Source organism: Miniopterus schreibersii (assembly GCF_964146895.1).
Source record: "Miniopterus schreibersii genome assembly, chromosome: 21".
NCBI classification, from domain to species: domain Eukaryota; kingdom Metazoa; phylum Chordata; class Mammalia; order Chiroptera; family Miniopteridae; genus Miniopterus; species Miniopterus schreibersii.
In genome coordinates, this window is record NC_138123.1 from 2727375 (window position 1) to 2744486 (window position 17112).

A 17112-nucleotide genomic window follows, 5' to 3' on the forward strand; every position below is an offset into this window, starting at 1 on the left:
TACAGAAGATCTGTTGAATCTTTGTAGCTTCTCATATTGACATGAAATTATTCATACTCATCACAGGACATTTATATTCAGAAAGAAACTGGGGAACTTCTCAAAATAAATGCATTTTATAATTTATTTGAGTCTTATAAACAAGTTCCAGGGCTGAATAGATACTTAACCCTGTATTTGCTTGAGTACATACTATTGCAGTTACTTCTGTTTTATGGGACAGTTGCTGCTGTGTAGTTCATCATATAAGGACTCACCCATGCTCCTTACGTGTTCTTTCCTTTATATCCTTATTAATCTAAGAAAATCAGTCTTCCCCACCTTCAAGGCCCTTTCCATACATGCCTATGAGATGCTGTTGAATTACACCAAGTGATATATTTTGACAAAGTTTGATCAATAGCGTTATTAGACAGATTTTATATATATTACGCATACATGGTTACCATTTTTCTTTTTGATTAATCTGAGAGCCATACCAGTCCTGATAACTACCACATTAGGATCTAGCAGATCCTGACTGAGAAGAAAATAGCCAAATACACTAAATGTGTTTGGTTCAGAATTAAATTTTTTTTTTTTTGCGAAAGTGGGGTTTTGAGTAATGCAAAGGGTGTTTAAAATCATGTTTATGATGCTAAACAGCCTCCCACTCAACCACATGAAGATACACAGTTTCTTGAATTCATGAGGTCGTAAGAATATCCACTCACGGTTTAAGAGAGCATTATATCCCTACCAACTCCCTTTGAACTCGCCTAGTAGGAGATTTTAAAGTATCTGATGAAATGAATAAATTCTAAAAAAATGACTTAGAAATTCAGGCTTCATAGTTAAAATATTATGTTTCCATTGGAATAGAAAAATGTTTTCTAAACCCTAAAAAACTTACATGGTGTTTGTGTATGGAAAACATTTTCGCCTTGATGTGTAATGGTTGAGAGTCGATCTTTCCCGTCACCGGTTTCCCCCCAAATTGTAGCCTGGTTCTTAGCTTGTCATTTACCTTCCTTACAAGAAAGGGAGCCATCTTTTGTGATTTCCAACCTGTTTGCTCTCTACCAGTTTCTTATAAATCTCTGACTTTAGAAACCGAGGGAAAGAATCCTTGGCCATGAGACTGTAGATTAGCTTCTGAGCCTCATCAAAGCACTTGAGAGTGGGCTCTGCGACGTTCTTTGAGATGAGGTCCCTGGTACTGAAGTCAATGTTAATCTGTGGAAATAAGATCGCATAGCATTAGATTAGCTCGATCAAAATATAGTCAGTGAGGAATCACAGCAGTTTAAAACTATGAATCGCTTGAACGTTCAAGTTTAACGTCGGAGGGGTATGTGGAGCTGATCGTGGTTTTAGTTCTGGGAATTAAATCAAATAAAAGTGTGATGTCAACATACACCACGTTGGGGGGGGGGGCTATTATCAAAGTTATTCCACATTTCTCTCTAAGGCCTTTTTTTGTATTTTTCTGAGCCTAAGTGATACAGGTGGGTCCTGATCCCTTGAGACAATGTCTCCCACCTTTGGCTGATTTTCACCGTCAAACAGATAAAGGTCAGAAAGCCCTTCTTTTAGAAAGTAAGACATTATCACCTGCCACAGTGGGGAACCTCCAAAATACTAAAAATGAAGATTTTATACTGTTGGATAGGAGTTGATTCTTTCCCCCTTATATACTATTTTTTAAAATTTATCTTTATTGTTGAAAGTATTACAGATGTCCCCTTTCTCCCCCCATTGACCACCTCCCCTCTCCCTGCACCCCGTCCCCGGGCCTTCACCACACTATTTTTAATTAAAATAAATTTTATTTCAAAACTCTATTCCACATTGATGTCCGTGGTTTCAAAAAGGAAAAACAAACCAAACTTGAAATCCAGGAGCATATTTAAGTTGGGTTTCTGTAGGGTTAACTCCAGAGCTGTTTAATTTGAGACACTAGACACAATTTCTCTAGGGCCTGGATCGTGGTGCTAAGAAAACAGAAACGGCTGAAGAATTCTTGCTGAGTCAGGGAAGGACCAGGGATCATCCTCAGGAGCTCCTCCTGGAGTTTACAGATGTTTTCCATCTGAATGCATAGTGGCAGTTCGATTTCCCTTTAGGTGGATTTAGTGCTTTTTAATTGGGAGCAGATTTGCTGGGAGATGAATATTCACGAAGCTGGAATATTTCACTCACCTCTTTAGGGGCGTCAGCCTCGATGAATTCAGAATAGATCGTCTTGGCTTTGGAAGCGATTTTTTCTGTGCTTTCCGTTTTCTTGAAGTCCTCGCAGGCAAGCCAGAACTCAACATTCTCTTCACTGAACTCTGATTTCAGGAATGTTCGGAAAGCCTCGAGACCGGCTACGAAATAATATGAGTGAAATTTTGTATACCATGCAACTCAGTAACATGACCAACATAAGTACTGGTGCAGTGGGAGCGCTTATGGAGCATTCAGTGGCAAACGTTTATCACTCCTCTCAATACAACCTTTACATGTTTCGGGTTTTAACTTTAAAAACCTCACTTGAATCAGTTGAAATAAACATAAAATACCGTATCTGTAGTTCTACAATGAGCTCCATTAACAAAGAAAACCTGTGCGTTTTCTCTTTAGATCTGAGAAGTGCAGCAGTTATGTTTGGGGGACGGTCTTGATGTCAGATACTTCATAGAAAACCCCATTGACTTTGCTTTTTTAGACCCACTGCACTGAGCCCAGACCAAGTTAGTGATGTTGCTCATGTAGAGTAAGAATTTCTTGGTTGTTATGAGTTATTGAAAAACACACAAGTTGATACTGAAAAGTTAGGTTGTGTTGGTTTATTAAAGCAAAGGAGGAGGGGCTGGCCTTTGTTAATTTTGGGTGAATATACTGGCCAACTCTAATCTCTAAACGAAAAAGTAACTGGCAGGATATTTGGTGTGAATGCTTCTCCCTGTTTTGTGGTGATAGGTGGATTAAAATAGACTTAACAATGTTAAAAAAAAGTTTTTTTTGCAATAGAGTTGAAATAACAAGTCATTGCAAAAGGTTATCGGGTGCCAATTAAAATTCTCAGTAGAAATATTGGAGTGTGGATGTCGTTAATAAGTGAGCACTATAAAAAATTTAATTAACTGCACGCTTTCTGAATTTAAAAATACACCCAAGGAGCTTCTGTGACACACATTTAGGTTATAAAAACCGTCTTAGTAGCCCTTAATGAAAATTTTCTCTGAGTTTGGTCCAAACAGTGATGAATTTGAGGGTTCTAAACAGAATTGATGATAAAATATATTTTATATCGAGGATAAAGCACAGTTTAATGATACCGAAAGGGTATTGTAGGTTGATGAAGGCATAGAAGCCTTTTCCCAGTGAGGTTAATTTAAGCAGATCCCAGAGAGGTGGGAAGTTAGAGACCAAGAATCGATTACTTTCTCCCATCCTGTGATGTCAGTGAAGGACTATTCTGAACTAACAGTTGTTACCAACTTCGGACCCGATGGGATGGACTAGACAACCAGACCTGGAGCTGGTTACCTCTGTCTGGGACACACTCTTTATTGAACTGTTTTTCTGTCCTATACATATAATTTCAATGTTCAAAAGCCGTCAAGTGAATTTGGAAATATTGTGCTACATACAGTTAAAATCTGATTATCTGAGCCGCGCTCTGAGGAGTGGAACGGCTGTTGGTCGGATCCAGCAGGCGCTGACGAGAGGAAGAATGGAGTGATCGCTGGGGAGACCTGCTCCGGGGCCTGTGCCCAGGAGGTGCCTGTGGCATGGAGGCGTCCCCTCGATCAGCACCGTTAGATAACCTGGTGAGTCACTGAATTGTCGAGAGCTTTAAAAGGCTCTGGTGTTATAAAGTACAAGAACCAAACAGCTGTTCCGATGGATCTGCGACTTTCCCACACGGTGTGGGCATGAAGTACAAATCCCCGGAGATGCGCGTAGGGACGCGTCTGCTGTGGTCGGCTCAGTTCTAAGGGACAGTCCCCCGCTCCACCCATGGGCAGAGAAACTCTGCTCTGAGCTCACCCAGCCTGTCTCACTGTTTATACATTTAAGGGAAAAGAAAACAAATCGTGCCATTCGAAACTTACAAAAATGCAACCCCGTATCCTTGAGGCGGTTTGTAGCTGACCTGGTTGAATTCTCGGGCTACTGTGAATTATTTTATGTTTATGCTTTAGAAATGAGTTATTTACGAGTGATGAAAATTAGAGTATAATTTCACTGAATTCAATATAAGTCTATATATAAAGAATTTATTCAGCTTCATGTGTTAAACTTTTCTAATATGCTGATATTTACTTTATGAATTTAACATGGAAATACCATTTGATTAGTTCAAACAATGCAACATTTAAAAAATATTCTACAGAAGCCTGGTGTCATTTCCCCCCCCATCTGAGATGAAACTGCTGCAAAGCAGAATGATTCATCAGAAGGCCCAGCGACCGTCATCGGTGACTATTTTGTATCATCTGGGATCCTTTATTTATAATTGGCCCAGATTACCTTAGTGAGCCACCATATCTAATATAAATACATCTCAGCACATGTACATATTATATAAACACATACATTTAAATATGGTTCTGTATTTGCTAAAAATAAGAATAGCTCAGTTGAAATAAATACTTTATACACTTTATTTTGGCCTACAGGGCATGAAAAACAAGTGATTTTTCTAAATTCTTAACTTTTCAATAGTTTGTATGTTTCTTTCAACTTGTAACAAAAATAGTCATTATACATAGCAAATGGCAGCGAGTGTAAGGAAACGATAGATTCCTCACTTGCTTTCTCTTTTAGTGCTTGGAGTGTCTATAACCCTGTTTTATTTTTGGCCCAACCTAGTTCCATTTAGACCACGGGCCTGTATAAATTTGTGTGACTGTGGAAAATCTTATACTTTGAATATTGATCGAAGTCATACTACATAGTATGTCTGTCACTTTCAGGATTTAACAATTTGCCTTTAAGTGCTGTGTTTTCAGACCTGTTCTCGGTTGGTTCTTACCTTGGTTGGCTAAGAGAGTGTCCATGTTTTCACACCACGCCACTGTTTCTGTCGTCGGCGACCTGTAGAAACAGCATCTACCCTTGACAATAGCATTGTGATCTTTTTCTTCTACAACCTATGGTAATATTGGAGTTACCTGTATTTGTTGAATCGCATCATTTACATGAGCTTTGTGCCATTGATTAAACTGCAAAAGGTCAACCAGAATTATACAGGGCGGGTGGGTGGGTAGGTTTTAGTTGTGAGTACGAGAAACACAGTTTATTCCTGTATTATTATTTATTATTTTATTACTTTCCATACAAATAACTGTAAACTTACTTTTGCCCCAGCCTATATAATGTTTTTCCACAGTGCACAGCAGTTCAACACACAGTAGGATGTAACTTGACATCATCAAGTTTTTTATTAATCCAACTGAGAGTGTTAATAGTATTTGCAAGTTTTTGAATTATAATCAAGGCACGAGAGAAATATTGCTTATGGTTTTATAAAATAGTAAACGTCTCCACAACAAACATATTATTTGCTGATTTATGGGGCATTTCTCTAGTCTGTTCCTGAAAAGTTATCATGGCGGCAATAGTGATGAATGAACTATTTCCCAAGTTTTCACAGTATAGCTAATTATCCATTTCACAGTTATGCATCTCAAAAAAGTTTTTAAAAAGTTTTTATTAACAATTTGTAATATGTAGTGTGTAATGATTTTGAAAATGCTTATGTATGTATTTTGGGAAGTCTTTACCCCAACTCTGAGACACCTTCATTTCTCCTTAGACTGGTGGGCCTCTAGTTCTGGGCTGATCTATTTAAATCTAGGAATCTCCCAGGACAGAGTAATATCTTTTGCAAAGTAGTCAAAATATTTATATACTTAAGCCTTCTGAAGAAGGTATATTTTTGGGGGTGTGATGTAGAAATAATAAATCAGGTTTAAGATATAAACTTTTGAGTTGCAAATATATCATGAATGATTCTTCTTAATAAACAGAGATCTTGATGAAATAAGCCCCATCCATAGAAAGCGTCCCCCCCCGCAAAAGTCTAGGATTATGTAGCTGTGATGTGCAAATGACTTGGCTATGGAAAGGGGTGGTCTAATTAAAGGTTTCTGTTAAAATAATGGGTAATAAAATAGCCTTATACCAAGTCATTCTTACAGAATTTCACAGTGGCGCATCAAGGTGACTAACCTTAACGACATATGCTAGTGGGAAGCCCCTCTAGGCTTCTAGGCTCTATTACTTCCCGTGTCTTGCTGCAGTTTTGGTGCTTGTGTTAGTATTGACTGTGTTCCCCTCTGCGTGGTTGTCGTAGTTGGAGTCTCAGGCGCTAACGGCTGTTCCCACTGTCCGATATCTCTCATGTACTAGGGGCCGTTAGAACCCAAGCAGGCGCGTCAGTTTGCAACACAAACGCTTTCTGCAGCCCTCCCTACAGTGAGGCCATCAGTATGCGTACGCTTCGTTCATGCTCTGGAACATTTATAACGAATACTTTGAGAATGCTTTTTCTGCGATCGAGTTTTATTGTACGTCATACATATGTGTCCTCTGAAGAATAATTTACAGTAATTGGCTACTCAATAGAAATTTTTCGGAAGACAGAGATGCGTAAATCTTGTAAATTATCAGATGAAAATGGGATATTTCTTATTTAGATGGGAGTGAGAAATATCTTTTATGTTTTAAAAAGTTCAACTACATCAATGAAAGGAATCCATTGAATTAAAATTGGGGAAGAAAGTGTTTGACAGTGTACTGACCTGGTTGAATTTTACTGGGCATGTGGTACTTTAAGTGGACAATGTCATCTCTTTTCTTTTATCTGAGTTTTACTTGTAACTTTGACAGAGCTTTTGTCTGGCTCTTCTCATTGTGTTTGTGTTTCCTGTATAATTGTGATGCATGATTAGCGTAACTGTGTGTGTGTGTGTGTGTGTGTGTGTGTGTGTGATTTGCTGTGAAAATTCACCACGTAGCTGGAGCCAAAATCGCACTTAGTATTTCATGGGGTTTTGGCTGATTTCCTTTCTGCTTCCCTCATTAAGTGAGCGCCATCAAGGCCAGCAGTCCCCACATTTTGTGTCCGGAGAAGAGCCAGGCCAGATGGGAGCCGCGTGAAAGCTACCAGTTATCCCGCTAATCGCGCCGGCTGGAACCAGTTGTGCCGCATTGGAAACTGCGGACTCCAGCACCGTGGTGTTCACGGCCCATTAGCGGTGTGCCCGAGAGGGGGGAGTTCAGGCTGGGCCCGTGTGCTCGAGGAAGTGGCAGCTGCTTCCTTAGCCAGCCCTTCATATCCATCTTCGAATTTGTAAATAAACATTGCAATAATGAATAATGCTTGCGAGGATCACACACAGACACATATATATATAGCTTAGGTCTCTTACCCAGACATTTAATCATCTTGAGAAGCTTCCCGTAAAGAGAGCCCAGTGGTGTCCCCCGGTCTGTGACCTTTCTTTGTCCTAGTGAGTAAAAAGTTACTGCCAAAGCGAGCGAGTTGTGGACGTATTTTAGAAATGGAGAGGAAATCAATGGAGAAAGCAGAAAAAATAAATCGGGAGGAAAGACAGCAATCAGCATATTTATCATAAATGAAGGAACAAGACATCGAGACTGGTGAAGGCTCAAGGGTTTCGCTTGAGCACCTCCTGAGATAAAAATAGCTTTAAACGGCAACTCACTTCACGGGCATCGTTCTCTGCGCTGTCGACGGTCACGGGTGATGGCGAGTTTCTCTTTCCGACCGACACTGAGGCTGAAGGTGGTGCGACAGTGGGGACATCAGGTTAGTATGCAGGTCCCTGCCCCCTGGGCCACACTCGGCCTTCTTTCGATCATGCTGGTCTCAGCTCCCCCCACCCCCATTTCATTGTTAACTGCTCTCTGGTCAAAACACTTAAACTTCTAAGTAACAAACAACTCTTTGCATCAGGTGACATCTCGCCCGCTCTGTGGCATACCTGAAATAAATTCCATTTGAAAGTTTGGTTCCTAAAGCTCATATACATCCGTTTACAAGACAACTATTGTTCACATGAGGTTAAGTCAACTCAGAAAAAAAAATATATATAAAATTTAATATTTACCCTCAGGTCTTTAATCTGTCAAAAGATTATTTGTTTTTCTTTGTTCTTTGATTTTCAAAAAGTCTGAGGAAGACTCTACTTTTAATAGTTACTGTAAACAACTCTGTGATGTCTAAGTATTTTTACAATTTTATTCATGGACTAAAATGTTCTAGCACAAGGCATTATGCTTTTTTCAAAATTTATGCATTTTTTTGCAGCTTAATAACATGTATTTTTCTATTTCTTTTAACCATGAATCTCATGGCATATTTATGCCAGTATTTCTTTATGAAACGCTGATGTTTAAGCTAATAATGCTTGGATATATTTATCAAAACCAAGGCCATGCATTGGCGTTTTTATTTGTGGTCGGAGGTGTGTACCTGTAACCCCCATGTTTCATCAGGCTGTTATCTCAACAGAGTTCTTCGGGAGAAAGAAAATTCCACTAGTGTCTATTTATGACCCTCAGTGTAAATCAAACAGTCCTGAAAGATTGATGATTTCTGGGCGTTAGAAAGAAAGGAGTCAGAACACAGCAGAAATCTGCTTCTCCCCCGACTAGCATGGGCGCGCCCCCGTTTAGCGGGTCTAGAGAAAGGCCACAGGGCGCCTGGTCCGAGGGGGCCCGGGCCGAGGAGACTGATGGAGCAGGAGAGGTGACCTACAAAGTCAGCGTGTCATTAAGAGAGGATGCCATCAATTAGCTCGATCCGTTCCCTTCATTCAAGCACCATTAAGTAACGTTCTTATGACAGGCAGAACCGAATCATTAAGTAGATTTAGGCTTTGTTTTGCTGAGGGGGATAATGAAGCACTAACTTTACAACATATGCATGAACTTTGTGGAAAAAAATAAACTTAAAATTTAAAGAGCCCCTTGATTAAAACGAAAAACAGGCCGAGTCTGTAAGAAACATGAGCCAGGAGTGAGCTCATTTTACATAAAAGCTTTAATAAAACAAAAATTGAAATTTCTGTTTTGAGTTCCATGCAGGATTTTTCATAAGCCTTGGACAGAGCACAGTGCCTGTTCATTTGTTGTGCACGTCCCATTCCTTACATGCTTTTAGTTTTTCAGGAAACGCTAAGATTAAGGGGTTAAGCAGCCCCCATACACCCCACAAAACAACCACCACCACCTTCCTAGAGAACCGTGTGGCGATGGCCAGAGGAAAAGGGGGAGGTAGGAGGGGTGAAGGGGGACAAATGGTGATGGAAGGAGACCTGAGGTGGGGTGGAGAACACGCCATATGCAGGTGATGTTTTATGGAGTTGTACACCTGAAACCCACATACTTTCATTAACCAGTGTCACCCCCAAAAATTCAGTTAAAAAAAGAATTTAATTCTGGTGCTTGCATAATTTAATCTAAGTTACAGTGTAACACTTGGTACATGTTCTAGACAATGTTTATATTCTATTTTATTATTTTAAAAAAATATATCTGTATTGATTGCAGAGAGAGGAAGGGAGAGGAAGAGAGATAGAAACATCAATGTTTATATTTAAAAAAAATATGCCGAATTCATTGTATGACACCCAAGTGAGGATGTCATGAAGGATTTGAGGGGGGAAGAAAAACAATAATAGTTAAAATAATTGGATACTGAAAGGGTATCGGAAACTTCCTCAGCAGTATCTCCCTGGTCATGATTCCATGGGAGAGACCATGTTTTTATTCCCGCGTTCAGGCGGGGAAACTGAGACTCGAGAAGTAAGATAACTGGCTTAGCGTTGCATCGCTCGCAGGGGGGCGGGAGGGCGGAGCAGGGTCGGCCGTGGGCCTGGTGTCTGAGCAGCGGTGACAGTTACGCCCGTGAGACTTAGTTCCACCAAGGAAACTGCGCAGAGGAAGGGAGCAGGGGACCAGCGCGTGACTATTTACTTGGTCAAGAAATACTTAAATGCTTTAGGAACTTGGGCACGTGGAGCGGCCCCTTACGTGGGCTGGGGAAGGAGACCGCGCAGCAGCCAGAGTTACAGAGGGCGTGGCTTTCCTGCCCGAGCACTGTCCCTGGCATTTTGGCAAAAAGAAAAGCCGATCAGGGGTGACATGTGACTAAGAGAGGCAGAGACGTAAAATACTGTGGGACCCGCCACGTGGTCGCTGGGAAAACGGACAGGGCCCGAGAGGGCGAGGTTAGAGGTTAGAGGGCAGGGACAGAGCTCAGCCCAGTCACTCGTCCGTAATGCGTCGTGTTCAAATGACACGGTAAAGGGAGGGTGATAATTATTATTGTTGTGGTGGCTTTTTTTTTTTAACAATAGTCTTCCTAGATTTACCTAATAGCCTTATAAAAGCAGTTATTTCAGGGCTAAATAATTTAAAATTTGTCTCTTTTTATAAACAGAAGAAAGTCATATTTTTCAATTCTGCTCTGCCTGCAGTTACGCGGCGCGGCCTGTAAAGCAATGAGGCCGAGTGTCGTGTGGCTCATAAATGATTCCCGGGGGCACCCTGGCAGGGAGCTCGGCCGCTCTGAGGAGGGCCTCGCCGCCGTGTGGCTAATCTCCCGAAGTGGCTGCTAGAAAGGGAACGTTCCTTTCCCCGCCCAGCGCCCGGCACGCGTGGTGACAAATCTGTCGCATTACTTGCTAGTCACATCCCAGGATTGTGTGTCCTAAGTGCTCTTTCTTTGTGTTATCCTAGGATCCCTCGTCGCTGGTAGAGCAACATCTGCCTCCGTAACGGGCGTATTGAGAAGCCTGACAAGCTTTCTGATGCAGGCAGACGTCTCTTCTTCTGTTCTCAACGTTCACTGTCATTCTGCGTTCTAATGCATCCACGTTCCTAAATTAATTAGAATTAGATTTGAATAGGATGATAGAGATGAGTAAAGTCGATGTATTTTTCAGATCAAGAGACCAGCTTCTCTCTCGTTTTGGTGAAGAATATTTAGCTTCGTGTTATCATCTCGTAGTCTTCATGTAATACCTGTTACTCGCTGACTTCTTGCAGTGTTTCTTTACCGTCGCCGGGTATTTTAACATCACAGAAACCAGTAGCCGTTTCCTTGACTTTCCTACCCCGGTTTCAGATTTCTGGGTTGGCGTCTTGTACGCTCAGCGTCGACCTGACCTCCCCCTAAGCTAACCTTCCCTTTCTTTTCACTGGGTGGGAAAGAGCTCAGTCGTCAACACAGAAACACGCGAGGTAGGGCAACAGCCATGGAGACAGCGATAAAGCTAAGATGCCTTTCAAAAGAATGTTTCACTTGGAGTCTGTTCCCTCTTCGGCTAAAAATATTTTGTTCACTTTTTGTGGCCCAACAGAATATTCAAGACCTTCTGGTAGGGAGTAGAATTTTGACGTATTAAAAGAACATGATTCTCCGCACATTGCAGCTTTTAAAAATACACAATAGAGAGAAGATGCTAAAATCCTTGCGTCTGAGAGCGCAAATCCCTAATAAGAAGGGAAAAATGAAAATCCTGGGTGTCTACGTCTAAATTGAATTTCTCTGTTATATCCACACGCATTTTGAGCATAACATACGATATTTCTTACCGTTGTACAAGGCAAAGTCTTCCTGGATTGGATTCTGTATTACTAGAGTAAATCATCTAAGTCATGATGTAAATTTAAGTTTATTTAATTCTGTTATTTCAGCCAGATCCAAATTTCAACTCGGGATAGTATGTCCCTCCCTGCTTATTAGCTGGTCCGAATGGAAAGGAAATGAGACAAAGTTCTCACCAAGCCGGTCACTTTTCTTCTTCACCACACGGCAAAATTAGCTTCATTTCTTTTCTTTAGAGCGAGGTATTTAACCTTGCATAATAATTTTGCTTTCCCATATATATGAACATGTATACATACTAACGATGTATATATTTAACTTTTAAACTTGTGAAATGTATTTTTACAGAATGAAGAAAGAAAAAAGGCAGTGAAAATCTTCTCACTCTTTTTAGCAACTATTAGTGAAATATCTGGCTGGATACTTGGGGACAGTCAATCGTTTAATATTTTGACAGGCTGAACGAGCGTCTCCTAATTTGTAGATTATTGCTGGAAGAACTCTCTTCTCAACCTTATAAAGAAGTCAGGAAGCCATCAAATTTGCGCACTGCCGGGAATCCGACAGTGGCAATAGCTTCCTTTGGATTTATCATTTTTTGACGATTTGAGGCTTTTAATCATCCGATCAGGGGTGCTCGGGCTTGACTTATAGACTGGCTGCCGGAGACGCGGGAATGTCCTACATACATTAATTCTCAATCAATCGATTTTCCAGACAATGCGTTTCACCCAGAGGGACGCTACGCGGTGGTGTTCACCTGGTGCGATGGCAGCGAGTCTGCGCTTCTCAGCAGCGACAGACACGCCCCTGGGCGCCCCCTGCTGACCTAGTGCGTCAGAGTGTGTGTGTGCGTGTGTGTGCGCGTGTGTGCGTGTGTGTGCGTGTGTGTGCGCACGTGTGTGTGTGTGCGCGTGTGTGCGTGTGTGTGTGCGTGTGTGTGCGTGTGAGTGTGCGTGTGACCACCCAGCACGCCGTCTTTTGAGTTCAGCTTTTCTATTTTCGCTTGTACCACTGGTTACTCATTCACCTGCTGGAGGGCGTTGTGCAGTTAGTTTTTAATTCCCGTGTGTAATTAGCAGGGAGCCGGGTGGCTGGCGAGCTTGCTTAGCTTGGTACGAGGTGGCCGGACTGTCTCCCCGGCCACTGCGCCGCCCTGCGTTCCCGCCGCCGGGGAGCTCCTGACGCTCCACAACCTGTCTGCGCCTGGTGGTGTCGGTCCGGCGTTGGGCCCTTCTCAGGTGTGTCGTGGGAGCTCCTTGCTGAGCTCAGTTCTCATTTCCCCGGTGAGCGCCGGGTGTGCGGCATCTTCCCACGCGCCTCTTTCCACCTGCGTGTCCATCTTCTTCCGCGAGGTGCCTGCTGAGGCCTTTGGCCTGTGTATGAGTCAGGTTGTCTGTTTTCTTACTGATTTTTTAGGAGTTCTTCGTGTGTTTTATATAACAGTCTTTGATCGAGTGTGTCTCGGGCAGGGATTTTCCCCCCAGTTTGTAACTTGTCTTATATTCTCTTGGGAAGTAGATTTTCGTAGCTTAGGAAGCCTCCTTTCCCCAGTTTACTCTTAGAAACATCTGCTTCCTTCTATTTCAGTTCAGCGTCTGTTAATTATTTTATAAGACATTTGTTGGTGTGGGATAGTTTTGTAGACTTCTGGTGAAATTCAATACAACTTATATTTCAACATTAAAGTTAGAAGAGTTAAGTGGTATTTAGTAAATATGGACGAAGCCAATATAACTTTCTGTGGGTGGAGATTTTTAAGTGTTAAAATTTATATATATATATAATGTATATGTATGTGAGTGTGTGTATCTCCCTCTGTGAATACTTTTGGTTTTTTATGTGCAGATTTCCAAGTGCACCATAATCATTATTTCTACTTTCCCAATGTGAAATTCACATTGAGGTGAAATACTATTCTAAAGGGAACAGCAAATCATCTTTCCGACTTTCCGTTCAATTTCTCAACCCGTGCAACAGGAAAACTCTGTTAAGTGCAACTACAATGCCGTAGCCTCCTGCGAAATAAGACATCTTTCACAGAGAAACCCAAACAAGGGGGAAATTACACCGAACGTCGATCAGTAATCAAACCGAAGGGAAAGCTCTCCTAGTGGGAACATTATTTAAGTACAATAATTGTAGGATTATTCTAGTAGAATTTGTCATCACCCTGGGGCTTCGCCAACTGCATTTTAGCCAAAATGTAACTATATATGTATAGTTGGTCAAAAGAATCATTGACTTTTTTGATAGTAAAGAAAATTCTGTGCTGATTTTTTGACATTATGACTGTGGAAACAGTGAAAACCTATTACATGTGTATCATTTCTCTCTGTATTTAACTATATTTTTGCTTTTATTTGTCAAATGTGGTGTTCGTTAGGGTTGAATGATGAAACATGATATAAACAATTACGTGAGACAAAACTAGTTTTTTTTAAAGAGAATTTTTTCCCTCCACACTACTTTTTAATTTTTTTAGTATGAATTCCATAGCATAAGGCCATGCATTTCTCTAGTAGTTTACAATATGCTAATAATCTCTGGGCTGTGCATTTTTAGGGCTTGGCTCTTGACTTTTTTCTATTCCAAATACGCATTCTGTTTGCATTATCTCAGTAACTATGTGGATAATCTTCAGTAAATGTATCTACACCACCTTACGGCTGGGGATGTTCAGAGCTCCACCTGCAGCTCAGGTCCTTCTCATGTCTACTTAAAATTTCCACAGACTCACGAGCATGTGCGTACATGCGTATTGTTCTTGCCTCCTATCTCAGTGGCTTCTTTCATAATTTCTTTTTCAAAAGGTCAGTTTTTCTGCCATCTACTCAAGTGTCCTGAGCAAAAAAATCAAGGAGTGATTCTGACTCCTCCCTCTCGCTGGCCACAGGCAGGAATGGTTTCTCGGTATCACTTGATTCCTTGGTTTCATTTTATCTTTAACTGTTTACCTGATGTCCTCCCCTGTCTTCCTAAAGGGCAGTCTCCACAATGCAACAAGATTCGTCTTTCAGGTGAATCCGAGGTTATGTTGTGGCCTGACCAGGTGCCATGCAGACGAATGCAGTTTCTCCCAGGCCAACCTTGTGCCAAGGCCGACGGCCCCGGCTGCCCCGGGAGGTGGCCCGAGGGCGGCTGAGGGTTTTCATCTCTGCCTTCTCCCTCGGCAACACCGTTTCACCGCAGACTTCCCATCTCCCTCACTCTTTGCGCTACTAAATAGAAGTCCCATTTTAAAATGCAATGCTTGTGGGTTGTTTTGTGTTTTTTTTTTTTTTTTTAAATAAACTGTTCTGGGCTATAGTTTTACACAGGTTTCATAGAGACCCCTCATTCATTCTGCTCTTCCTGCCTTAACACATTTCATTGTCCCGGCGTGTTGATCAAAACTAAGGAACCAACATGGGTATATGCCTGTTAACCCAACTCCAAAATTTATTCAGATTTCATCCAGTTTCCTACCGGCTGCCTTTTTCTGTTCCAGGATCCCCTCCAGAATGCCACAGTGCATTTAGATAACACTTACTTTGATAGAGAAAATTAATTGCGTTTATCGAAAACTTAGTTTAAGACAGTTTTTCAGATGAACTACCAGTCGCTCTTCATCCCGTGAAAAAAAAAATGGAGAGAGACTAGGACTCGAAGAGCAAGCGAGTAGGACGGGGGTAGTGAAGCCTGGGGCCAGCACCTCCGGGGGTTTGAGTCTGAGCTCTGGTGTGGGGTCCCAGTTAGCAGGGTGCGGCCCTAAGAGGCTGGGCACACCCTGGGGACCCTTGACTTAGGAGATGCAACAGCAGGGAGGAGTGACTACAGGAGCAAAATGAATTCTTACGGACATTTCAGTGGCAAGCTTGTTTGAGGATAATATTGATGGATCACGTAGATAGTGATCGAATCCTTATGATTCCAAACCCAGAATGGGGAAATCTTTGGAGAAAAAAAATGAAAGGCATGTGTACCATTGGCCAGAATGACACACACGCAGATTTCTTCTTAGGCGATTCTTTGTGTGGCCCCTGAAGGGGATGTTGGTCTGGGGATGGGAGGAGATATTGTGAGGTTTGGGGTAACTAGTTTGATTACTGCCTCGCCGTGATAGGATTTTTTCTTCGGCTGATACAGAATTTATGATTGACCTCAGGTGTTTGAATGTCATGTTTTTATATTCAAATGAATCATCTCAGATTCCAAAGGGGCAAATATAACCTTCTGGCTCGGTCATCTCCATAGGAACCCGAAGGGCATGTCTGTGTGGTTAAGTTCCCTGGAAGCATCAGCTGGGTCCCCTGCAAGGGGCAGGATATTGGATTAGCTGTTCCCCTTGTAATTTCCTGGGAACATATTGTGTGGTTACAGGACATTATAAAAAAAAAAAAAAATCTGCATTGATTTTTTTTTTTTTTGAAATGAGACATTACAAAAGATTTACTTGCTATAATCTGTACTTGTGGGGAAAGGGTATGTGGCTGTGGGCTTGTGTTTTGGTTGTGTTTTAGAATCAAACTTTCTGTTCTAAGGTAATATATTGTGCTACTCAAAATGAAGGATTTGCTCAGGGATTGAAAATGCAAAGCATATATTCAAAAAGCATATGATCCTCAGACAGGCTCTTCTTGTTACGTTAGTGTGTAGGTAAGGCCCATGAGAAAACAGCTTGATTTATGCTAACTGTGCAGCCGTATAGCACGTCTTCTTAATTTTATAGTGTGTGTGAAGGTGCAGATAATTCATAAAAAAGCGGTAACAGGGCATAAAAATGAAATTAATAAAAATTTGTTTCCTGTTACACAGTGTCAATAACTTTCTTATTTATTTATATTTTTAGCATTAGTACCTAAATTTATAATCAGAAAACAGCAAGGATGAGGCAGAGTTTTTATTAGAGTGGGATCCCGTCAGTGTGCTTGGGGATCAGCAAAGCCTGGAGTCATAAAACTTCTCACTAGTTCCAATAAAATTCAGCCCTGATGTCAAGTCATCATGAGTTTATTAGGCACTTGTCATAACAACACTTATTGTAAATTAGATCTTTTCATATTCTGGAGAATAGGAAAAGTAATTAAATTACTTTTCTTAGTTGGTGGACAGTTTTAAAAACTTTATTTTCTTCTCAAAAATCAAGGTGTATTGTTCTTTCTTTTTCTAAATAAGTGGTTGGTGGAGTAATCAGTTTAATAGAAATCTAAATCTAGCAGAATAAAATAATTTTGTTATGAATAGTCACTCATTTTTATTAATAAACTTTAACATACTTATTTTAAATGACATGAAGCCTTAACTTAGAATTTAAATACTAGGGTTTTTCATTATGTGAAACTTTAATTTTAAAATAAATATGTGATTAGATGAATTAAAGACAGAGATTCATGCTAATATCTGTTATATAGTCTGTTCTTTGAAAATATGCTAATTGCAGGCTTTATAAAAGACATGGAGATTAAAATCTTTGTAAATCCTTAAGCATTGTAATTAGCGGGTATGATATTTTTGCT

General features: G+C 41.0%; 1 protein-coding gene across 1 annotated transcript; it reads right to left on the bottom strand.

Moving 5' to 3' along the window:
* Nucleotides 1–1011: 1011 nt before the first annotated feature.
* RGS21 (regulator of G protein signaling 21) lies at nucleotides 1012–5075 on the bottom strand (the record flags this gene model as incomplete). Its single annotated transcript, XM_081124203.1, has 3 exons — nucleotides 5006–5075; nucleotides 2182–2348; nucleotides 1012–1215 (listed from the first exon to the last, which is right to left on the bottom strand). Exons 1-3 carry the CDS (start codon nucleotides 5028–5030, stop codon nucleotides 1012–1014), a joined length of 396 nt encoding a protein of 131 aa, XP_080980329.1. The 5' UTR covers nucleotides 5031–5075.
* Nucleotides 5076–17112: the final 12037 nt, after the last annotated feature.